The sequence below is a fragment of the Boleophthalmus pectinirostris genome, unplaced genomic scaffold, assembly GCF_026225935.1.
Source record: "Boleophthalmus pectinirostris isolate CB_2022bp ecotype Guang Dong unplaced genomic scaffold, ASM2622593v1 HiC_scaffold_3, whole genome shotgun sequence".
Taxonomy (NCBI): Eukaryota; Metazoa; Chordata; class Actinopteri; order Gobiiformes; family Gobiidae; genus Boleophthalmus; species Boleophthalmus pectinirostris.
Window position 1 is genome coordinate 34,795,503 of NW_026571299.1, and position 25,644 is coordinate 34,821,146.

The window sequence follows — 25,644 nt, forward strand, 5'->3', positions numbered from 1 at the left end:
TGCATACATATAACTATGTAGTCATATAGGCCTAGTTACCATACTGGACATCACTAATCATTATTTGTGCCTACTTTTTTAGTTTGGGCTAATGTGTAGCAAATGTTTGACCACAAGGGGTCAGTAGGGCTGCACCAAACTTTACAATAACAATGTATAACGTGGACCAAGCAACTCTGATAATATTCGTATTTGAATTTAATTTAGGTCAACTATAGACCTACCTAAATATGAATACAATGTGATTTTGTATGCGGCAAAACAAGAAATGCCCATATAAACTGGATACTGCAGTTTATTTTTTGACCCTGGTTTCAAAGAGGTCACGCTCTTGAATCTAAAAAAAATGTGATGGTCTTTCAGGGTTTAGTGACTAACCCTTTGTGCTCAACATGTAAACATATTTTTCTTTTTGATTAATGCTTTGAGCTGGTGAGGACTAGACCACAGTAATTTCCCATGGTTCATGATGAAATAATAAGCCTAAAACAGTCAATGTTTAATGAATGGGCTGATCTGTATTGCCTCGTTTTGTGTGCTGATAATAAATGACGCTTTCAGGAAGTTAGCATTTATCTCCTCTGGCGTGTTCTTGACAGCGGCCGGACCCCTGGCAGAGTTGTTTTCCCTCCCTCCTCCTCCTCTTTTCGGCCACTACCTCCTGCGCTCTCCCGCTTCACACAGGTTTATGCTAATGAGGCGACGCGAGGCTTGGGGGCAGCGCTAGTAGGAGCCATTTTTTGTCATTCAGCGGAGTTGAACGGACAGAGCGGAGGTTTATCGGCTATAGCGGTGTTCAGTGAGAGTGTGTGAGCGTATCGAGTAAGGTTAGTCATAGAAACACGGCTAAAATAGCGGAGATAAGTGCGTCCCTGCCAAAGCATGGACACGAAACAACAAAGGGAAACTTACAGGCGGAAAGTTTAACCCAGAGGATCAGCGGCAGAGGTTTCCAAAGTGGACACAAAGTGAGGAGCGAGATGCACTTCTTTAAATGGGATTTGTTGTTGTTTTTTCTTTGCTGTAAAGTACTTCCAGTGGTGCGCTGCTTCACTGTTCACATAAGCGAGGATGCTGGGCCAAGGACAGAGGTGGCCTATGTGGAGCAGGACGCGAGGTGCACTTTGGACCAAGTGCTCGCTCCTAAATTCTCAGAGCGCTTTTTGGACACAGACTCATCACGGGGTATTGTGTTTATCACAGACTTTGTAAAGTGCTCCTGGCTGCGCTCCAACCCATTTACGGTGTACACAGTGTCGGACTGTGCAGACCCATCCTCCAGCTACAGGCACCTAGTGACCAGCCAGTGGGACGTGTATATTCACGGCAGAAACTGTTCAAATAAACGCACTAAACCTCAATGGGATATGGAGGTTCTCAGTTTGTTCACAGGCCACAGACAACAACACCGCACCGAGTGCCACCAGGCGGACTCTGCTCTGTTCCCCGTGGGAGGTCTTGTGCCGGGACCCCTCCACAGATGCAGAGTGACCAACACCAGGGACTTCTACTTGTCTGACGGTACCTTGTTTGTGTCTGAGACTCTGTGCTGGCTTCAAGACTCTCTGTTTGAATTAGATCTGCTCTGTGACATTGAGAAGGATTTTAAAGTTAGTCCTGTGTCCATCCACTGGCGTGTGGGACAGGGCCCCTTCAGACAGGAGCATCTATCCCGGCTTTTAGAGAAGGCAGCTCAGTCTGATTCAGGGATAGTGAGCCGTAGTGGGAGGCGGAGGAGAAGCATCAACAGCAGCCCCCAGTTCCAGCCCCCGATGTACCAAGTGTCTGTGTCCGAGAACAAACCAGCTGGGACTCCTGTGGTGGTTTTGAAAGCTCTGGACATGGATGAGGGGGAGGCAGGGCGCTTGGAGTACTTTATTGAGGCTCTCTTTGATAGCCGCTCTAATAATCTATTTGCTGTTGACCAGAATTCTGGGGCTGTGTCCACTGTGGACGTGCTGGACAGAGAGACAAAGGACACTCATGTGTTTCGTGTGACTGCAGTGGACCATGGCACGCCGCGCCGTACAGCTATGGCCACCCTTACCATTACTGTCAGTGACACCAATGACCATGACCCTGTGTTTGAACAGCAGGACTACAAGGAGAGTATAAGGGAGAATCTTGAAATAGGTTATGAAGTTTTAACTGTGAGAGCTACAGATGGTGATGCGCCAGTAAATGGTAACATCCTGTATCACATTATTAACAATAATGGCTCTAATGATGTGTTTGAGATTGACTCCAGGTCTGGTGTGATCCGCACCAAAGGCCTCGTGGACAGGGAGGAAGTAGACTCGTATTTACTCATAGTAGAGGCCAATGACCAGGGTCGTGACCCTGGACCGCGCAGTGCCACTGCCACAGTTCATATTGTGGTGGAGGATGATAATGACAATGCTCCTCAGTTCAGTGAGAAGCGCTACGTGGTGCAGGTGCCAGAGGACATGAACCCCAACACTGAGATCTTGCAGGTCACCGCTACTGACCAGGACCGAGGCAGCAATGCTATGGTGCACTTCAGCATCATGAGCGGCAACACCAGGGGCCAGTTCTACATTGACGCTCAGACCGGCAAAATGGACCTGGTCAGTCACCTGGACTACGAAGCCAACAAAGAATACACTCTGAGAATCAGGGCTCAGGATGGGGGCCGTCCTCCTCTTTCCAACATCAGTGGGCTGGTGACAGTTCAAGTGTTAGATGTGAATGACAATGCACCCATTTTTGTTAGCACCCCCTTCCAGGCTACTGTACTAGAGAACGTGCCACTGGGATACTCCATCATACATATCCAGGCTGTAGACGCAGACTCCGGGGACAACTCCAGACTCGAGTATCGCCTCACGGAGACTACACCAAACTTCCCCTTCAGCATTAACAACAGCACCGGCTGGATTGTGGTGGCTGCCGAGCTGGACAGAGAGAGTGTGGACTTTTATAATTTTGGAGTGGAGGCTCGGGACCATGGGTACCCTGTGATGTCTTCCTCTGCAAGCATTAGCATGACCATTCTAGACGTCAATGACAACAACCCTGAGTTCACCCAGAAAGCTTATTACATGCGGCTGAATGAGGATGCAGCCGTTGGGACCAGTGTAGTGACGGTGTCAGCTGTGGACCAGGACATCAATAGTGTAGTGACGTATCAGATATCCAGCGGAAACACCCGCAACAGGTTCTCCATCACCAGTCAAAGTGGAGGAGGACTGATCACTCTGGCCCTGCCTTTAGATTACAAACTGGAACGGCAATACATGCTCACGGTCACCGCTAGCGACGGCACACGCTTTGACACAGCGAAAGTGTTTGTGAACGTGACAGATGCTAACACCCACAGACCCGTGTTCCAGAGCTCTCACTACACTGTTAACATCAACGAGGACCGGCCCGTGGGCACCACCGTGGTCATTATCAGTGCCACAGATGATGACACTGGGGAAAACGCTCGCATCACGTACTTCATGGACGACAGCATCCCTCAGTTTGACATTGACCAAGACACAGGCGCTGTGACCACTCAGATGGAGCTGGACTATGAAGACCAGGTCTCATACACTCTGGCCATCACAGCTCGAGACAATGGCATCCCACAGAAATCTGACACCACATATCTGGAGATCCTGGTCAATGATGTGAATGATAATGCTCCCCGCTTCCTCAGAGATCACTATGTGGGCTCTGTGATGGAGGATGTGCCGCTCTATACTAGTGTGGTCCAAGTGTCTGCCACAGACAGAGACTCGGGGCTGAATGGGCGAGTGTTCTACACTTTTCAGGGAGGAGACGATGGTGATGGAGATTTTATCATTGAGTCCACTTCAGGCATTGTTCGTACTCTGCGCAGGCTGGACAGAGAAAATGTGCCTGTTTATATCCTGCAGGCCTATGCTGTGGATAAAGGACATCCAGCTTTAAGAACAGCCATAAACATCCAAGTGACAATCTTAGATGTGAATGACAACCCCCCTGTATTTGAGAAAGACGAGTTTGACATTTTTGTGGAGGAGAATAGCCCCATAGGTGTAGTAGTGGCACATGTGTCTGCCACTGACCCAGATGAGGGGAGCAATGCACAGATCATGTATCAGATAGTGGAGGGGAACATCCCAGAGGTTTTCCAGCTGGATATTTTCTCTGGTGAACTAACTGCATTAATAGACCTGGATTATGAAGCCAAAAATGAGTACATCATTGTAGTACAAGCCACCTCTGCCCCTCTAGTCAGTCGCGCCACTGTCCACATCAAACTTGTGGACAAAAACGATAACATCCCTGTCTTGAAAAACTTCCAGATCATCTTTAACAATTATGTCACAGACAAATCCAGCAGTTTTCCCACAGGAGTGATTGGCCGCATTCCCGCCCACGACCCCGATGTATCTGACCAGCTCCTGTATAAGTTTGACACTGGGAATGAGTTGAATTTAGTGCTGTTGAACCACACGACGGGGGAGATTCAGCTGAGCCAAGCACTAGACAACAACAGACCCCTGGAGGCTTCCATGAGGATCTCTGTGTCTGGTGAGTCTATCTAAAATTATTACATCATTGTTACTAGCATTACTAATAGGGCCAACATTCTCCTCTCTTACTCCCATATCTGTTGCACAATTACTTTTCCACTTCACTTCCCTGGATAATGTAGCAGTGATAACTCCAATATGTCTGGCAACACAAAGTAATTTCTCCATAATAGTTATTCATGAGGTTGGCATACAGTGGAGTCTATCATTGTCTTTGTCTAGCTCAATCAAAAAGGTAATTTGTTTGGCATAGTCAGACTCTGTAATGTTGTCGGACCCCTAATTAGTGAAGTAAATTGTACACACAAGTCTGATTTGGCTCTGTCTATTGTGGAGATTTAAATAAGCACTTGTCTGAGCATGTCTGCTTCCTGTTGCCTTCACACACTCCAGTGAGCAGGCTGATACCCATCACCGCTCACCCATTCCCCCTGCCCGCCATATACAATGAAAGGCCTAATTCAATTACGGCTTGTTTTTACAGTCACAAGTGAGTCTGGTTTGTTGCTGTCTTGTCGGGTAGTTGTGTAATCTGACGAAAGGTTGCAGTGTGTTGGCTGATGTGGAGATGATGGTGTTGAATGGGGAGGTGGGCACGAGTTCTCAAGATGTGCAGGTGCACCTATCTGTAGTACATCAGCTTTGCATTTTACACGAAAACTTCTTAAAAGACAGTACTTAACTACTTCCTTTACTGCTGATTTTGATTTGAGTAAATTCTGGGTTAATCCCCAATTTGAGCCTGGTTTTGTTGCTATATTGGCCTTGCAGAATTATTATGATGGAAAACACAAAATCTTGGATTAGTTATAGTTTGGCTTTAGTTCAATTAATTAAAGTGCTAACTGGGAAAACACTGAATTTTGTGGTATTTAGCAGGTCAAAACCTCATCTCACTGTTTAAATTATTTTACCAACTAACATTTTTTGTGCGTAACAATTTAATGCATCCCTTATCAGCCTGTGTGATCTAAGCCCTCTGCAAGTCTTAAATTATCCCTTGTAATTCCCAGCATCTTTAATTCAACATGTCGGCACAAATTGCAGTTTTATTGCTCTTAAAATGTGACTCAACTTGAATTGCTGAGTATATGTCGTCACTCTCTGGTGGAGTTTTTGATGCAGTATGATTTACTATTATTCTATTCTGTCTTTGACCTTGGCACCGCCTCAGTGGAAGCAGTGGCGACTGGGGGATCTTAATAAGTAATCAAGGTTAAAAGACAGACAAAGATTAGTAAATTAGTAGTGGCTATAGGAAGCTTAAAACTACACTGATTGGTCTAAATGACATGGTAGAGGTGATTGACAGTTTTAAGTGCATTCCAGTTTGCTGACGTTGAAAAGCTGGTCCTATTAGGCTGGCGTGGGCAGTCCTCATGGTCGATTGAGTTGTGGTTTATCTCTGGCAAAGAACAATAGTGAACAGTCGATTAGAGCTGAGCTCATCCCGGGACACACAGAGCTGGAGATAACAGCTGGGGCTCCTCCGTGGACCAATTAGAGGCAGAGTCTCCCCACGCGCCCCGCACCTGCTAGGGTATATATGTCAACACCCCTGCAGGACACACGATGGAGATGGAGGAGAGAGACAGTGGGGGAGGGTTTAAGACTTAAGTAAAGCAAGACTACATGAGTCAGCCGCTGGGTTGTACAATTAAATCTGTTTCTTATAATTTAATGTAAATAATATATTGGTGCATAAATGTAACATCTCTGCCAACAGCTTGTTTCGATGGAGATATCATTGCCAAATCTGGAATGTCCCACAATATGGTATCATTTATCTATTTTGCATGAATTCAATTACTGGTGCTTTAATAGCTAAAAACACGTTAATAATCATGCATTCTTACTTTGAGTGGGGTTGCCTCTCCATTGATCCACGTTGTTCACCTGTTGCAATCATGGGCACCGTATGTTTACTGGGGCCTGTACCAAAAATCCTTTTTCCCAAAAAGGAACATTCTGAAAGTTCCTTAGGGGGTAGCTATTGAATAGCCAATCAGAAGGTCCCTTGTTGGAGTGGTTTGACAAAAAAAAAATTTTTTTTTTACATTTTGATAAGATTGTTAAAATTCTTCCAATCCATGAAAAAATACCTTGTCATTCCATGCTTAAGTCAAATTTACTGGTACAGTTACAAAGAGTATGGAAGCTAAAGAGAAGGGCATAGGCTTTAGATGCTGCTGACCCCAATTTCCAAAGGCTCCTACCTCCAGGGACCTCCCAAGTCCTCACTATTATCTTGGTTTTTATGCTGCCATTTAAGAGGCCCCTTATATGGACCATTTTTGACAAGGGCTATTGTATACTGCCTGACTGTGATTAACAGCGTTTCTGAGCACGCCTCTCCACTGTGCAATGAGTGAAATGAGACAATGTACTGGCCACACTTTGATCCTGCGCCAAGGACTTTCTATGCGATTTACTCAACTCTTGAAGGTTTTAATGGTCTAACTTGAGTGAGAAAATTCGTCTGTATTATTTTTTCCCCTTATTCTTAAAATCCTAAAATGTCAATTTATTTTATCTGTACAATGTTGACAGTCTTAAGTCTTGTTAAATGGTCAATGGTATCAGGGACATAACACCAAATTGAAGTACTATTTGTCAGATGGGCTAGAAAAAGAGCTGCAGAGGCTTAGTTCAATCAGTGAGTTATTTGTAATAGTATTATTGTATAAGACCTGTAAATAATGTAGTTTAATGGTCTTGGTTTCATGGGATTGTAGTATTTTACAGTTCATATATGACCCTTTTCTCAATTGTATACAATGTGCTGTTAAATCATTATGTACAGTACAGTAATCTATACAAGCAATTCAAAAACATTTGCAAAAAAACATTACTTATGCAGTGAGGGAATGACACTAACTTATTCCATTGTAATTGTTCTTTGTAATTCCCCATCTACACAAAGACATTTTTACTTTGACCTTGATGAGACTCAACAAGATCAGTCCTGTGATGGCGGGAGTGCTGCATGATGTCATAAAGTGCTAAAATTTTACACATCTGCCTCCTCTACTTCCTTTGTGTTTTAATCAAAGAAATGTCCATAGCCAGTAAACCAGACCTATTTACTTGATAAACATAATTACAGACCAGTGTAATACCACAGCATTGTTAATCAGCCCTGAATCAAAACCGCGCACAAATATGTAGTCTGCATTATCCACATAGCTCTACTGTCTTATTCTATGCCGTCTTGAGCGTGTACAGGCATAAATTAGTGATTATATCTAACTATGTTACACGCATTGGAGAAGACAAGTAGCCATTTTGGATTTATCATTGATACTGTGCGGAAAGCAAAGCTACACAGTTGAAAAGAGATGATAATTATAGTGTTATTGTATCTGATATTCTCATAAATAGATGTGTGTGGAGTGGCTGGCGGCTGGAGGATTAGATTAGCTCCTTCCGTGTCCCTGGGATCTGTCAGGCCAGTGTTGACATACGCTGAGCTGGTCTACTGTTTTCAGACAAGCGTGAGCCTGCATTAATAGGTGTTTGCATATAAGGGCACAGATTCTTCTCCCTGTGTGCCTTTCATCCTAAGCTGCAGTAGGTTTCATATAGGAACTAGAGCTAATCCAGCATTAGCCACACCATCCTTTTACCCGCTTCACACAGCAGCCCCTGTAGTGTGTGTACTTTTGTTTATAGACCTATTGTAATGGGGAAAAGATTCAGTCGAGATTCATTCATTTGTAATCATCAGTATTAAGCTTGGAACTGAGAGATTTTTGTTTTTTTTACTCAAATATAGGAGTTAGATAGTTTGTACCAATTAAAGTTATGAATTGAACTATAAAAAACAAGGCAGTGCCTGATTGGTCTTGAACTGCTATTTAATGATTTTGGGACATTTTATCTTATTTGCACTACTCTTTGTTCAGTTTTGCACAACACTAAATAAACAAACTACTCTGCATAGATCTGTACATATTTGCTCATCATATTGCATTTTCATCTTATTTTAAAATACAATCAATACAAGCATCCCCAGGTAAGATCCGAGTATAGGAATCACAACCATGCCACAGCCCTATCTTGTCTTTTATTCTATGATTTTATATATTATATATCTATATATCTATATATTATATATATATATATATATATATATATATATATATATATATATATATATATATATATATATACACACACACACACACACACACATATATATATATCTATATATATATATATATATATATACACACACACATATATATATATATCTATATATATACTATATATATATAACACACATATCACACACACACATATATATATATATATATATATATATATATATATATATAAATAAAACAAAAACATCAGAGCACAGATGAAAAAGTGTGTGTGTGAATAATGATGGTAGTTTGATTCAGATCACATCACACTGCAGGTTGTGGAGATTCTCAGATGATACAGCGGACAGCGTATGTTTTCAGTCAGCACAAATCGCCCTTCTGAGTGCTTCTGGAGTGGCCCGTGATGTACCAAGGTTAGATTAGTTTGCCCTCTTCTCCACCGCAAGCAACTGTGTCGAGGAACAGATTTGAAGGAAATGACTGCTTACAGAATACGTACACTGAAGGGAAAGGTCAAGGGTCAAGGTGAATTGTAGACATGTGGCGATGATGATTTTTGTTCTTTAATTGGCTATATATTTTTTGTTTTAATGTGTGAAATTGTTTATCCAGAATCCATAAATTACCTTTGATGTGTTTTTCAGTACATAAACAAAAATACTGATTGTAGCACTGATTGAATCTAGCAGATTTAACATAGTGCCACTACATGCACCATATTAATGCAAATGCATAATGTCAAAACACATTTTAAAACATAAATAAGAAAAACATGCACCTGTGAAACATCTATGACCTTATCTTAAAATGGCACATTTCTTAATTGTGAAACTAAGGTTCTCACGGCAATGTTTACCATATTTATTATTCATTTACTACAATGTTTGGATTGACTTCTTGGATGTCTCCTACCTGACCCTTCATACCCTGCCAACCAACTTAGCAACTGTTTCTTTTACTAAAACTGCTGGCTCAAAAACAACTTGAATAGACCAGTCTTTATATCCCATCACACATTGTACACAGACATTCACAGTTTGCATCATTCAATTAACAGTCTAATAAAACTCTTTGGTTGTACTTTCTCAGGGAGTCAAAGCTGATTTTTATGTAACTCTTCCCATCACATTTCTCCTGCCTGTGTATGTGTGTCCATGCAACAGCTGGAGCCGTCTGATTGCTTGGTTTTGCAATGTAATTATTTCACTCAAGCGTGCTCCTTTCCATCTACCTTCTTCTGTGTTGTTTTATGCTTGATGAATTTTTGTTTCAAAGTCAGAGAAGCTTGTTGTGTTGTGCGCTTCTTTCGCTCACACTCGCCTCCCTGCACAACGTTATTCACACTTTGCAAGAATGTCCGTCGTGGCGTTTTAAATGTCACCTTCAACCTTGATACTGTTTTTCTTCTCTCTTCCTTTCTCTCCCCTGTCACCGCTGCCCATTTTCCTCCTATCTTCCTTGTTCTATAGTGCTAACCTCTTCCACCCTCCCATCATTTCGAGCCCCACTCGCCACTACTCTTAGCCCCCCTTATCCCACCCTCTGACTACTCTCTCCCTCCCCTGTGAAAAGGAAGAATGCCTAAGAGAAATGCTTTGTTAGGCGCCCAGTTGTCATGGAGAAGCCAGCAATGCCTGAGAAATTCCTGGTGGGTGGGGACGACTGGGTAAGGTCCCTTTTGTGGATGGGATGGGGGAGAAGGAGGGGGGAGGGGTGGACACATGAAGTTTTGAAGAGAAACTGTCCCTGTGCTACATGTTGCACTGTAGCCCCAAGCTCATAGCTGTAACTCTAATTGTTTAGGTGGCAATATTGGTAATCTATAGTGAGTAAAAAAATATCATTTTCTTTCCCTTATGTTGGACAATTTCAATTTTTGATACAGTATTATGGTTTCTTATTAAAAAGTGTGACCTGTGGCTCACACAATATGCTTTTACTACCACACGATTGACTGCAGACCTGTTGATTAATTATTGCCAATAATTTGATTTGTAAATGATTAGATCTTGATTTGATTCAAATTTGGTTAATTTCCCAGCACTAACCACCATTTTTATATAAACTACTTTATGACTACCACATAAAATTAACTAAACAATGAAAAAGTTATCTACATTATTGTTTCAGTCTACAGGTTTGGTTGAATGTCTCATTTACAAATCCATACTCCATTCATATTGCAATCACATCACTCCTAAAATTGTGACTCTACATTTTTAGCCCACACCTGAGCCCAGATAGAAACTTTTTTTGGGGTGAAGTTTAGTTTTACATGTCTTCAGCCTTCAGCACTCTTCCTTTGTTTTTAAAATACACCCGCATTTGAAAGTGCAAGGCAACGCGATAGTGTTGTGCTAAAGCTCGGGGATTTGAGACAGAGATGCGCTCTATAGGTGTCTGGTTTCCTGCTGCTGGCTGCTTTCAGAAGATCTCAGTGCGACAAGGGTATAGAGTGGTGTGGGATGACCTCATCGGAGAGTTCAGAAATTATATTTGGGATTAGGCCTGGTGGGGTGAGACCTTTCTGGCTTGGGTATACGTCTCAGGCTTGTCCTGCATTGTCCCCAATTTCCCAACAGACAAAAGGAGGGGTTCTGTCTGACAGTGCACCCCCCTCATATGGGCCTCTTGTTGCCCCATCACCACTGTCTTTAAGAGTTTCACTAGAGGTATATTGTTTTAGTTAACACAAAAAAATCTCAAACACAATTATCTAAGTTACAGTATAGTCAATACAATGAATTATTTTGAAATAATAGCCTAGAAGTTTGTGTAAAAACTGCTGATCTTATGACCAGTTTCATCTACATTTTGACCTTTTTAATATAGGAACCCACAGCATTGGATGTAATGAAAAGTTGTTGTGTAACTTTCTTGCCCTAACAAAGCAGCAAGAATTTCAATTTGCCTTGCCCCAGTATTGTGAAACCAGCTCTTAGAGTCAAAGTGATCCTGCTGTATGCTGTCTGCATCTGCAAAAAGTCCACGAACTGAGAAGTAAAGCTGGTGTGCTGTTAGCATGCTAGTTGTTGAAAGCATTACCGTGTCAGCAAAACTCAGCTCTAACCTCCTCTGAAAGTTGTAAGAAGTGTCTTTAAACTCATTGCATTAAATAATTAGTATGTTAATAAAGTGAGGAATAAGCTGTAAACAGTTTTCAAAGTAGTTATGTTTTCTAATTTTGCAAATTTAGGTCACAAGTTATGGTATTTTGATTTTCTTGGGTTTCTTAAATGAATTATACTCTCTGCTAAATGAACTTGCTGCTAGTCACAATCAAGTGTTCTTTTAAACAAGCTGTAATTGTAGAAATAATTGTTAATCCTTCGTTTTTTGACCTCTTCTCATTGAACTTTTGTGTCCGAATTCCCATTGTCTTGTATGTATCGAGTCAGGCTGCTGGTGCATTTGAATAGGCAGCTCATGTTTGGTCACGTCTTTGCATTCTGATGTCCTGTTACAGCACTTTCCCCTTTTGATATGTAAATGTCCTTATTTAACCAGTTCACATCCTTTCTGTGGTTTGACTATAGGACAAGAATCTATGGTATGCCTTGGTCCTCTTCTGCCGATGCTGGTGTTTTTTGGGGATGGATAATTGTCAAGAGAGATTTGTCCGTACAAGGTCAACCTACAAATTTATATAGATGGCTTTTTTTCCAATCGTCAGCTTTCCTTCGGCACTGGGGGGAAATGCTTATAAAGTGATTTCGGGCCAGGTCTTGCTCAGTTGCCTCAAATTTCTTTTATAGTTTTTTTTCTTACTGTGAAAATATAGCAGTATTGTTTTTGTTTTGACTATTGAATAAGATATTAGTTAGGGGAAGCTGTTAAGCAAGGCAGGGATGAATGAATGTTTAATTAGGCTCTAAAACAAAGGGGTTCTCACAATCGGCCTCTGAGCGATAATGCTAATTGTGCTATTGCTCTTGTTTGGTTCCTGTTGCTCACATAGAGATAACAGTAAGTCTGCTGCGTAGGAGTTTGAATTCAGTCCAGTGAGATTTGCAAGTAGCACAAGATATTAGTTTTAACACATAGTATAGTTTCCAATATAGTCTATAAGAGTCTAGACTACTATGAGTCCTTCAAGAATTATTACATACAGTATGTGATTTAATCTTGCAATAGGCTAATCGAGAAAAATTGTACTGATAAGGGTGAACTCAGAAAATGTGTATACTAAAACTAAACCACATAAAACAACACAACAACTATGTTTATTTGACTATAATTATTATGTTAACCTTCCATTGGTCTGCCTCAGTTGTCTTTGGAAAACACTAACCAGGCTATTAGAGTTGTCTCTAGTTTCATTTAAGATCGCTGGTTCCTGGTGGACATATGTTTGAATAGACACTGCATTATTTTACTGTATTTTCAATGAAGTTATGCAGTTAATCTGCTGAGAGGCTGATTTGTATTTGTAATAGGTGAACTACAGGTGCCCTAGTAGGGCGTTGTGTGTGTGTTTTTTGGGGAGGGGGGTTGTCTGGTAGGGGGTCAGGAAGAGGGGGACTGTGGGGGTGGGTCTATGGAGGTAATGGAATGAAAAACCTAGCCCTCGATTTGCAATGCGTATTACCTCCTCCACCCCCTCGTCCAGTCGCGGCTCTGTATTGAAGCTGTAGTCAAGTGTTTCACCTTTCACTTCAGCTGCGTCTTTAAGACCTCCTTTCTAGTTACATGGTTCAGCATTCCAGTTTCCAGTTGAAATTGTTCATAATGTTACACAAACAACAATCTGATATTGTAATATTGATTTATTTTAAACTGTACTGAGACCCTCTTTGCAGACACAAAGCATTATTAAAATATGGCATACAAAATGGTTTGTTTATTAAATAATAACTTTTGTTTCTAAATTCACAACACTGCATCATTTTATGTTTAAATGCATAGTAGCAGAGCAGTAATTAGAGTTTATCTCTTATAAGATTTACTTCTTCTACAGAGACTGCTTAATTTAAAGTCACTGAAGTACCCTGTTGAGGTCCTACAGTCAAGTGCTTCACCTTGGCTTAAGCTCCCTCCTAAAGAGCTGCTTTCCTGTTTGATCGCTCCAGATTCCAGCTCCCAAATCAAATTTGCACCAGGCGGACACCAAGCACATGAGACATCCAATAAGCTTGATCTAATAAGTTGTACACAGCTGAAACATCACAGAAAAGCTGGGCCAATCTTTAGCTCTTATTAGGGCTATTCGGCATGCCCTCCTCACTCCCTCCCTGCAGTGGCTAATGAAGCGAGGCTGGCTGACTGGCACGAAGGTGAGGATTAGGCCTGTCACGCCGCTGGGGGATCAGCATTTCTGTGTCCAGATAGACCCCAACAAACCACTGCCATCACCTTTCATGAATCACAACAAGCTCAACACAGTGAGAGAGAAACACTAATAGCTGACCTACACTTTACATATAGTTACATGGCAACCTCTGAATGTAAACCACAGATGTTTTCTTTATGCAAATTATAGTTTTGCCTTCTATAAATACTGCTGTTTATATTGGCACTTTATCTGACACTGTAAGACTATATGCAAAATGAGATGCACACATTCATAAACATATTGTCTTACTTGTCATTTGTCTCTGGCCATTGTAGTTCATGCTTCTGTTTATGTAAATGCTTCATTGTTCATTGTAGTCATAGCATCACATTGTAATCATAGAATCAATGAGCACACCAATAATTATGTTTTTTCAGTTAGGCCAGTTAGCCACAAACAATGGATTTATTATTTATCAATATTTTTACATTAATAAATAGAAGAACTGTAACTGTAACCTTTCTTGTGTAGGTTATGCTACCTACTTGTCTTTACGTAAATGTGATTGTTTTGCCTGTAATGTCCCATAGAATTGAAGGTTTTTGTCTAGAATATCTTACATTATGGTAGTTTCCATTGCCTTTCCCCATATGGTAAATGGTCACATTTTTCTATAGCGCTTTTCCACCTTCAAGGTGCTGGTGCTCAAAGTGCTTTACAACAAGGAACCACTCACCCATTCAAAGTGGGTTAAGTGTCTTGCCCAAGGACACAACAACAGCATTCATCTGTGGGAGCTGGAATCACACCAGCCAACCTGTGGGTCAGTGGATCTGACTGCTCAACCTGTGATGTTTTTGTCAAGAGCTGGAATCGAACCGCCAACCTTCAGATCAGTAGGCAAATGCTCTACCAACTGAGCTACTGCCGCCCCCAAGTATATATATATAGTACACAATACATCGAAGATCATTTTAAAAGATAATTTTCAATCCTTTGATGGCTACAAGTTTAAGTCTCCATCTGTTCCCTCTTGTCTGAGGCTGCACCCACCTGTATTTAGTTTAATGCCATGTTGTGTTGGGACAGTTGTGTTGTCAGTTGTCTTTTGCAGGCCCAGACTTCAGGTCAGAGCTGATTTATACCTCACCAGCCCCTGTTTGTTGATGACTTCCGGCATGTGTAAGCTTTTGCCCCAGACCTTCTATAAAAATGTCAAGGAGAAGACTAAATTTGACGGTTGTGCACCAAATGTAATGAATGTGGTACTACACTCAGCAGAGGCAGTAAAGTCCGAGTGATCAGTGTGCATGATTACAGGCCAGTCCAAGGGCAAGACTCTGGTTTAATTAAATGAAGGGGGTCCTATGGCTGGCCCCTGGGGCACTCCCATCTGAGGCCACGGCTCTGTGTCAATGTCTCGTGTTTCTGTGACCTTGCATGGACTTAACACTGTTTGTTCACTGTACTTTAACATGAACACATTAATCTTTTGTGTTAGATTGTAGCTCAAAATTCACAATACTGGACAGAAATAGTCATTAGGTAGGTAGGTAGTTACAAGCTGGTACTGATAAAAAAAACACGTTATATAATTTTTTAAATCTATTTTTGTAATCATTCATCAAGATTTCTCCTTGGTTTCTAAAATCAAGTTTAACATATTAGCATCTTGATTAGATAAGAAGCTCGCACATATTTGCAAATCACTCCTGCTTTTGGTTAAATCATCCATACATATATCTCTAAAGTGGCTATGATGGTCTTTTATTGATCTGAGAAGTGGGTCCCCATGCAGTGCTGCTCTTTGTAGTGCTGTAGTCTGCTGTTGCTTAAGCTTGGAGACAGTCCCTGCTCCTCTTCATCACCTCTTCACCCTGAATCTGACACACAGTTACTCTGAAAACCACAGCTGTCTCACGGGATGAATCGTCTTGACATAGACCACTGTATTAATGCGGTTTTGTTCCTCGGAGTCTCTTTAGTTGCTCACCATTAGACCAGTGATAAATGGCACACAAGGAAGGGGTTTTGAGTGCAATTATTTATTGGCTTTCTACCGTCACTGTGATGAATGATAGATTTGTTGTAGCACTGATGTCTCGAGCTTCCCACAGTCTCTCAAAGCGGATTTCACTGGGATGTATTTAACCTGCACATCAGGAGGTGGACCTGCCATTCAAACTAATAATAATGTATGCTTTTTATCATGAATGAGTGACTCATCTTTACATGTTTTGCATAATAAATCAAATTAATTAAATATTCAAATATGCACTTAGATCTCACATGTCTGTATGATGAATAGTGCAGTTTGTTCTGGTATTGAAACGCAGTGCTATTCTGAGTAAGTGTCAAGGCTGAAAAATTACTTAAATAGAACCAAATATGATATTGACAACACATGACAACATTCATGAATCTCGTCTATTTCAGAACTATTATAAGATTAGCATGTGGATTTATATGATTATTCTGTGTTGAAAATTAAATAAATAATCTTTAGAGTCAAGTTTTTGTGACAGCACTAGCCAGGAAGACAACTTACTGTATATGTAACATATAATCATTGTATTAGCTCATTACAAACATTTCTTCTATTAAAACTTTAATGCCACCTTGAAATCTCATATTGTATAGGGTCCTATTAACATTTGCTTTTAGATGAATAATTGTCCTCTTACATATACAAATTATTGCCTCCTTCTTCTGCCCCTCAGAAGGAGAGAGAGAGTGAGGGGGTGTCTCTGTCCTCTGTCACTTAGCCCTCTCTCTCTGATCTCTGTTCACTGACTTTGTTGACATTCTGTGGGATTTAGCTGTAAGCTTTGACAGCATCTTTGTGGCTAATTAGGCGAGTCCCACCGATTAGTTTTCTCTCCCTTTGTCTTCAGTTTTATTGAGCCTTTACATAAAAAGTGCAACTGTAGATAATCTAGATATTGTGTTAAGAATTAAGTTAGAATTTTTGAATATGGGAAAAATATCCAGTTATACGTAAGAATATTGCATTTAGAAGTTTTCTTTTAATAAAAAAACAAAAAACAAAGCAAGATTCAGTTCAGACTGTACATTTTAAACACTACCAAGAGCAATAGCATTGAGACTGATTTATACTAAAGCCAGAATCACATATATATTTCAGAGCATTAATAAAAAAAAAAGTTTTTGGTATATTGCAGAGGACAAAAATGACAAAAATGACAAATGGCTTCAGTAGTGAAAACCTTTCAGCCATGTTAAGAATTTATCACCCCTCTATAGACTCTTTGTTCATATGTGTTAGATAATTTGTTTAGTGTAATCCCCCTGATGGCTAAAACTAGGCATAGTTAAAATTTAATGCACATGTAGTGTACTGTATCTATTTCACTCTATAGCAGCGTCACTTCATTCACATGGCATTTGAGCATCTCATAAGTAGCTTTTTCGAAAATGTTCAGAGTTGCTTTTATTGATGACTTGCAGTGAAGGTTGTAATTAGAAGATGACATAAACTTTTTCATTGAAATGAAAAAGATGTTTCTTTTCCTTGAAATCTGACCTACTACTGCTACTCTTAAGTGCCTCTATGTTGTGGGATGTATACTTAACCTGGTACAAGTTCGCCCACACCTCTTTGCTCAACCCTAGGTACACAAGCTCTCACAGGGCTGTTAAAGAGCTCTTGCAGGACCTCATAACATAATCCTTCTTTTCCGAGTGCAGCTTCCTCTGTCAGTTTGTTCATATGCTTTCCTACTGGCTGTGTCATAGCTAACCAGATAGCTGTGTTTAATCTTAGTGTGCGATGTAGCTAATGATACATGGACTGAGCTGCATTAAGAAGCCAAAACTCAAAACAGGACAAGCAAGTAGCAGACCCTTCAAGTTACGGAGTGTTCCTGTATGTCATGGTCTATGTCCATAGCATGGTCCCATTTAAAAAAAATGACAATATACCTGCACTTCATAACAGTAACCATATGTATAAAATATATATATGAACAATATGACCCATTAAGTCAAATTTCTATTCTCACAACGTAACATTCCTGGCACTCAGAGGCCCAGAGGAGGGTTGAGTCCCTGAGTTAGAATCAGTGTCCTACTCTGTATCTGGCACTTAGTCTCGTAACGAGCGATCCCTCTTTCCCCTCTCTGTTTTGGGCCTTGGAAACGTCCCGTGTCCCCTTGGGCAGGATCAGCCCGTGGAGAATGACCTCTTTAAAGGGATGGTCTGGTCCTTTTGAGTCCAGATTCTCCTCGCGTTCAGTTTCCCAGCGCTGCGTCTCTGTCTGGACTGTGGCCAAATCTCCCATCCAAGAATGTAGAATTGGCAGAGGACATAATTAAGGCGATGTCTGCCCTTCTCCGCAACCTAACCTTTAAAAGACTCTAAGGGCTACTGTTGTGGCAGCGAGAGTATCACTTATTATATTTGCTGAATAGAGCCAGCGGAAGTGATTCTCTCACAAGGAAATAGGCAACTGTTGGTTAAATTGGATTTCAGTGTCTAGCCTAATACAAATATGCTACAAAGACCAAATTTGTGAACTAGCTATTCTCTCACATGCAATGGCAGGCAATTGTTAGAGTCAATATGTTTTAGGTAGGTAAATGTTAATGAATTATTGGGTTAATAATAAAATATTAGGCCACTGTTTTACGTGTGTTGGATAGAGTTGCATTTTATTAAGGTTTATTTGTTGATCTGTCGTTCCTATTTTTAGATAGTAGACATTTTTTTACTAGTAGATATTTTGTACAGGTAATAAAATAGGTGTTGATAGTGTCTATAATAGACTGTTTATTTTCTAAAGCAACATATAGCAAAACAGTGATTTGTGTCTGTGACCCACTGGGGCAGATGCCACCTCCACAGAGTCAACATTCACATGTTAAACTGAAGACAGTCTAGTAGACCACAGTAACACAGTTGTAACTTGTCATCAGTTACATCTGCTGTAGTGTTGTGTACTCAGGTGTCTAAGGGTTCACAGCTGAGTGCAAATTAAAGGATCGCTGTCTCTCTCCCTCTCTCTGCACTTTATCCTTTGTGGTCTGTGTCTGTCATTGTACTATTAGATTAGTCATTTTGAATCTTATCTGTCTACTTTGAGATAATTACATAATAAAGTATTTAATTAATGCATAAATTATCTTCAGTTAAAGCATGCATGTCTGATTAAATGCATTGTGTTTATATGCTTATAGATTCTTATAAGTGTATTAAGCGCTTATAAGTGAGTGCAAGTATACAGTAATGGTTCTCATTCCCTCAACAATAAAAGAAAAAGATGTTTTAAGTTTACTCAAGTTTACAAATATAATTCTTTGGATTCCTTTACCCAGAGCTAAAACTGACATTTTGTCAGCATTTCTGACATTTTTATTGATTGTTTACAGTATGAGCCTAGGATTGTCAAAAAGGAAAAAAAAAAATCTTGCCTACTAATAAATAAATAAATGATATTAAACTGTTAAAACGAGATACTAATTTGAGCAAGTATTGATAAAAAGGCAGAAATTGAAACAACATTGGATTGTTTTCAGAATAGATTTAGAATGCTCTTTGTGTTGAAAATTGACATTATATTAAAATTTTTTATTATCAATGTAGGTATCCATTATCAAGTAATGATTTTCAAAATCATGTTGGAAATCTTCATATGATTGTATACCATCACAACAATGTAAGTTCCTACTAAGCACCCTAACCCTATGTGGTAGGCTGCTATGATCTTAGCACAGTGAGCTCTTGAGTGAAGGCATCAGGACTAAAGCCGTGTCCAACATGCTTCTCTGTCCTCTTCCTCTTGGACCTTCTCCTCCTCCCACTTCTCCACTGGCTCACACTGTTCAAAGTGCCCCTGTGCCAAAACAGGGATCTGGTAACTTTGGGGCAGTGCTGTTTGTGAGAGGGAGTTGTGCTCATAGGTTGTGCTCCTTATGGCCGACGTCCAGGCTGCTCAAACAAAGCGCCCCATTGATGAGTGAGGGGGGAGAGGGCCAGGCCTGTTTTCTTGACACTTTTGATTTGATTAGAGCCACTTTGTATTTGCTGTAGTGGAGAGGATACAGAAACCTGCTGTAGTCCAGAGGTGAGATTAGTGAGTGAACAAACCATGACCTTGAGTGTGTGGGATACTTTTACTAAGCAACCGTGAAGATTTGGGCTAGAGTAAATGTGCTGGGTAAATTCACACTGATAAAAAAATGGCACTGCTAATTGTTATCTTCTCTTATATGATGTAAAGTATAGTGTCAGCAGCACAATCAAGTCTGCCACTTGCTTGTATCCATGAAAATTGCATTGCCTAGAATGTTCCACACTATGGCATTGAACTTATCTATCTTGCATTTATTCAATTACAGGTGTTTTTAGTGCTCATGCAAACTTGTGAACATGCGAAGCTACTGTATGTCCAGTACTTATGACTGCTGTCTTAAAAATTCAATGCAATATTCTTCCAGAATATTTTTGCTGTGCATCAATAACAATATAGGTTATCATCCTCAAAAAAACTAATATTTTATATTACACTGATCACTGACATATTTCCACTTTTTTGGCAACTTTTAGGGTTGTGAAAAAAAGACCACATAGTTAAATTAAAAGACTAAGAAATGATGTTCTGTCTAAACTAAGCTAGTGTTTTCTGTCAGTATTAAGCTTTGTACAGAAATATATTTTTGCATTGTATCAGCAGTAGAATCTATTAAAACAATATGCAGCTACACAATCTTACTACATTATTGCACAAAAATGAACATGACCATTATGTCCTGTTCTCATCATGTCTGAATCCAATGTAATATGCAGCTTATTAACCTGTAATAATTGAACCAGACTGTTATACCTGGGTGGTATTTATAATGTATTGTGCTAAATGCAGTCTTATGTTTACATTCACCTGCTCATAATGAACCATCTAACACCAGAAACATGGACAGGATCCGGTCTGAGCTGCAGATAAAAGGCCAGAGATTTGCTGAGCGGAGGAATGTGTTGTTGTTAGAATGAGACCCCCGGCTTTAAAGATGGCATGTATAATGAAGTAGCATCTCCTCTTCCGGACAAAGAAAAGAAAGAGAGTTCATTGAATAAAGCTGTGAAATTGAGGATTTTAAACTTGGAGCTCAATGAATGAAACATACACTTGTTCTTGGCATAAGCCTGAGATTTGAACTGGCTTGTGATAATAACACTCCAATGGGCCAGAAATCGGTGTCCATCAAAGTGTCATTTCTGTGCAGTTTAGAGTGTCATGCCTTCAAGTCCTTTATTATTTATTGTTCTCAACAAACAACGTGGCTAATCTGGGATAGTTAGCCATGTCTGTTTGTTTACTTAGACTATAAAGGGGCTGGATAACAATAGGGGTGGTTATCAATTTTTTTAGATTCCAGATTGCTATTTTGATTTGAGCACAATTGATGTCAAATTAGTATTTTTGTGTAACGTTTTTTTTTTTTTTTTTTTTTTTTTTTTGCAAAACTTAAGGTACCTGTTGCTTTTTGGAGTTGATTACTACAACTGTGATTAGATTTGCAATATATATTTAAGAAGTAGGGTCTGTTCAAAGTGCATTTTAAACAACTTCAGGTGTATTAACATTTGAGAAAAGACTGAAATATGAATTGATAATCTAATGCATAAATTCTGGAGAGCACATATGTAAAAATAATCTCATATCAATCTAATATCTCATTAATTGGAACCTTTGTGATTTGAATATTATGCCAACTGAAATTGTGATTGTGGTATATTATTGTAAAAATATCTCTACTTGTTGCACATGAACTAATTCTTCCCTCTCTTTGCAGATGGTGTGCACTCTGTGTCCGCTCAGTGCCTTCTTCAGGTCACCATCATCACAGACGAAATGCTGTCCAACTCCATCACGGTGCGACTGGCCAACACTTCTCAGGAGCACTTCCTGTCTCTGCTTCTGTCACAGTTTTTGGATGGCGTGGCCCGCGTCCTGTCCGCGGCCCCTGAAGACGTGGTCATCTTTAACATACAGGATGATACCGATGTCAGTGCGAGAATCTTAAACGTTAGTCTTTCTGTAGCTGTGCCTGTCCCAGAGGAGACAGTTGGGACAGGGCACTTGGGGGACAGGGGGGTGACAGTTGGAGGAGCAGAGTTTTTTGGTTCAGAGGAGCTTCAGGAAAGACTGTACTTAAACCGCAGTCTTCTGGCGCAAATCTCCTCTCAGGAAGTGCTGCCGTTTGATGACAACATCTGCCTACGTGAGCCCTGTGAGAATTACATGAAGTGTGTGTCTGTGCTCAAGTTTGACAGTCTGGCCCCCTTCGTTTCCTCGGACACAATTCTGTTCAGACCCATCCACCCAATCAACGGGCTGCGCTGCCGCTGTCCTACCGGTTTCACTGGAGACTACTGTGAGATAGAAATCGACCTGTGCTACTCCAAACCCTGTGGACCCCATGGGGTGTGCCGCAGCCGAGAGGGGGGCTTCACCTGCGAGTGCCATGAAGACTACACAGGTAAAACACACGTTTCAGTAGTTTAATATTTATTTATTTATTTGAGACAGGGACAGCGCACAATTTTTGCATTAACCTTAACAGGAGAGATGCATTGTACATCAGGTTGTAGCATCAGTGCTAATTTCCACCTGTCGTCCCTGGGCAGGTTCATTGATTGCTTGTATTTAACTGACCTTGACTATCAACTGTTCTGGAGACTTATGTAGCATGTTTTGGGTTGATGGGGGAAACCGGAGCGCCCGGAGGAAACCCATCCAGACACGGGGAGAAACATGCAAACTCCACACAGAAAGGTCAAGGGATTGAATCCGGAACCTTCTTGCTGTGAGGCATGAGTGCTAACCACTCAGCCACCGTGCCTCCTAATAGAATACAAGTCTATTTACAGTGACTTTTTTAATGTATTTTAGAGATGGGCAGATCGTCTTCATTGGGCCTTGATCACAATTTTTGTCACAGTTCACACAAATAGAGATAGAAGATTTACTAAGAGCTCCAGGGCACAGTTGAAACACAGTTTTATTTCATGTTGACATGAAATAAAAAATAATAACCAAGCATATTGGAGTGCATCGGATCTCTTCTTTCATGTAGTAAGTTTGTCTGCCGACTCGGGATCTATGAAGAAGACCTGATTGTTACTTTACTTAGCAGTTATCCAGCAAGTGCTCCAACTACATATTTTTTGCAGAGATAGAAGATTATTTGGTTAATAAATAATCATGATTATTTAGATCACAATATCATTGTTCAAACTAATAAATGTGATCATTTTGGAAGCAGAATTATGTCAGTCTTTGCTCCAAGTACTAGTACGTCACAAACTGTTATCTGTATGACAGTGTGAATGAAAGTCAATTCATTTCACAGTTGTTTGATCATACTGTCAATAATTGACTAATCATTAATCATTAAACTGGGATTTAGCCGGTTGGAGAATATTCCTTTTGAGAGCTATTTGTATGTGAACCCTGGTTTGCTCCTGGTCATCAAAATGCATATATTATATTACATTGATGTTTTTCTCATACCTTTGCTGTTCATTCATGTTTTCAATATCTAACAGTAGAGCCCGACCGATATATCGGTTGGCCGATATTATCAGCCGATATGGGCACCTGGAGGCATATCGGGATATGCTTGCTGATAGGGGCCGATATTTCACGTGGGCATGTGATACGTCCTTAAAAATCTTAGACTCTCTACATTCTGTTCATTTAATCCAATTTACAGACAGATAAATGTCCTAATATGTGGCTCCGCATCAGTATTTATCTACGGAGTCATTTGTCTGTGTGTGTGTGTCCCTACTGTCCCTGAACACACCACAGAGTCGCGTCACTCACGTGCGTTTGTTTACACCTGCAGACACAGATCCAAACACTGAGATTATATTCTTTTTACGGACAATCGGTTTGAGTCTGGATTAAAAGGACATTTATTAGTGCAGACTTGTGATGTGAGGAGGAGCCTGTGTAAGCGGTGAGTGTTGGAAATATGTCGACTTTGAAGCTAGTTTTGGTCATTTGTATGGGTTAGCTGCTGTAGCTCCCGCACATAAACAGACTGTTTTCTATTGGTCTATTGTAAAGTGACTACATTGGCCGTATATTTGTTACTGGACCTGCTTTGGTATGTAAATGAGCTGTGAATAGACGTGTGAATTATGACATTTGCGCATATTATTAATTACCGCGGCGCGCACGTATTTACGGTTAAAGGCTAATAGCGCTAGTTTATTTTCTAGTTATGGGTCGGTCGCAAACGAAATGACTCTTAGAGCCGACTCTTTGAAGCGAACGACGGGAGCCTGATCCTTATTGGGAGTCGTGTTTTCTCTTTCTCTCACTTTTTTCTCTTCACGCCGCGTGCAGACTCGTGGTAGTTTGACAGCGGCAGCGGCTAAAAACGAAACTTTGAGAAATTTGCGTGTACGTAAGATTAAAAAAAACGAGCATATGTGGCTGTAGTTTAGCGTAAAATAAATAAGTCCCGGTTTAGTCCTTTTTCAGTCCTGGTTTAGACCTGGTTCAGTCCTGCTTTAGACGTGCTTTAGACCTGCTTGCAACAAAACAATCTGAAGAGCCGCTTGGGAGCCAAAAGACCCAGCAGCTTTTAGTGAGCCAAGCCAAAAGAGCCAGTTCTCTAAAAAGAACTGGAATACCCATCACTAGTGTCTAGAATGTGATGCAAAAATGCCATTAAGCCAACCTACTGTCTGTAAATATGACAATAAGAGGCAGAATAACAATAAATGTTGCCTAAATAAACCCAATTTAAAATCCAGAGCCAAACCTAAGTTTTTTAAACAATTTAACATTTACAGTGAATTTTTACATCACTAAATATATCGGCGATTATATCGGCTATCGGCATCCAACTCCCATTATATCGGTTTCATATCGGCCACAGCAAAATCCATATCGGTCGGGCTCTATCTAACAGTATTGATCTGTATCCCATGAATGTATTGATGTCTATTAATAGCATACAACTATAGTCATATGACAGAATAACTATATTGCATTGGTGCTGCAGTTTCTTGATTCTGGCTCAGTGACAGCAGTGTGACCCTAGATGTTGGGGGGTGTATTTTTGAATGATCCCAGGAGGCCAATAAGGTTCACATCTGCCCCTCTGGTTCATGCCCGTTCAGCACTCTATTGAGCATCTTTTTATAACTGCCCCGTGTACAGAGGACCGTCACAAACAAAGACTGAGTGATGAGGTATTGATTTGCTGTCCCCAGTGCAAACCTACAGACGTGCACCTTAGACAGCTACTGCGCTTTCATTTCGGTTTTGAAGTTCATTTGGCACTAGTTCAAAATAGGACCCTACTTACTGGTATGTAGTATTTAAATATTCATCACTTACTGCATAAAACTGCAGAACTTCATATTTTGTAATGTACATATACTGTAAATAATTAAAACACTGATTGCAGAGATATACAGTAGACTGAGGAATAGACTTAGAACAGACTTGCTTAAGTTGTTAAAGAAAGGTATGTATGTAAAAAAAAGAGCTATAAACATAACTTTTTATTTAATGCTGGTACAGCATCATATAGTAAGTGTATTTCACAATATCACAATATTATCATAAAACAAATATGTATATTAACGGCACGGTGGCTGAGTGGCTAGCACTCATGCCTCACAGCAAGAAAGTTCCGGGTTTGATCCCCAGGTCGCCCGAGCTTTTCTGTGTGGAGTTTACATGTTTCTCCCCGTGTC

General features: G+C 40.4%; 1 protein-coding gene across 1 annotated transcript in view; it reads left to right on the forward strand.

The window, feature by feature from the left end:
* Nucleotides 1-627: 627 nt before the first annotated feature.
* The window catches only part of celsr2 (cadherin, EGF LAG seven-pass G-type receptor 2), a 62,370-nt gene continuing 37,353 nt past the window's right edge, over nt 628-25,644 (forward strand). The window contains exons 1-2 of the mRNA XM_055160788.1: nt 628-4,524; nt 21,717-22,403. Of these exons, the coding sequence (XP_055016763.1) occupies nt 981-4,524; nt 21,717-22,403 (4,231 nt within the window). The 5' untranslated portion in view covers nt 628-980. The remainder of the gene's footprint in view (nt 4,525-21,716; nt 22,404-25,644) is intronic.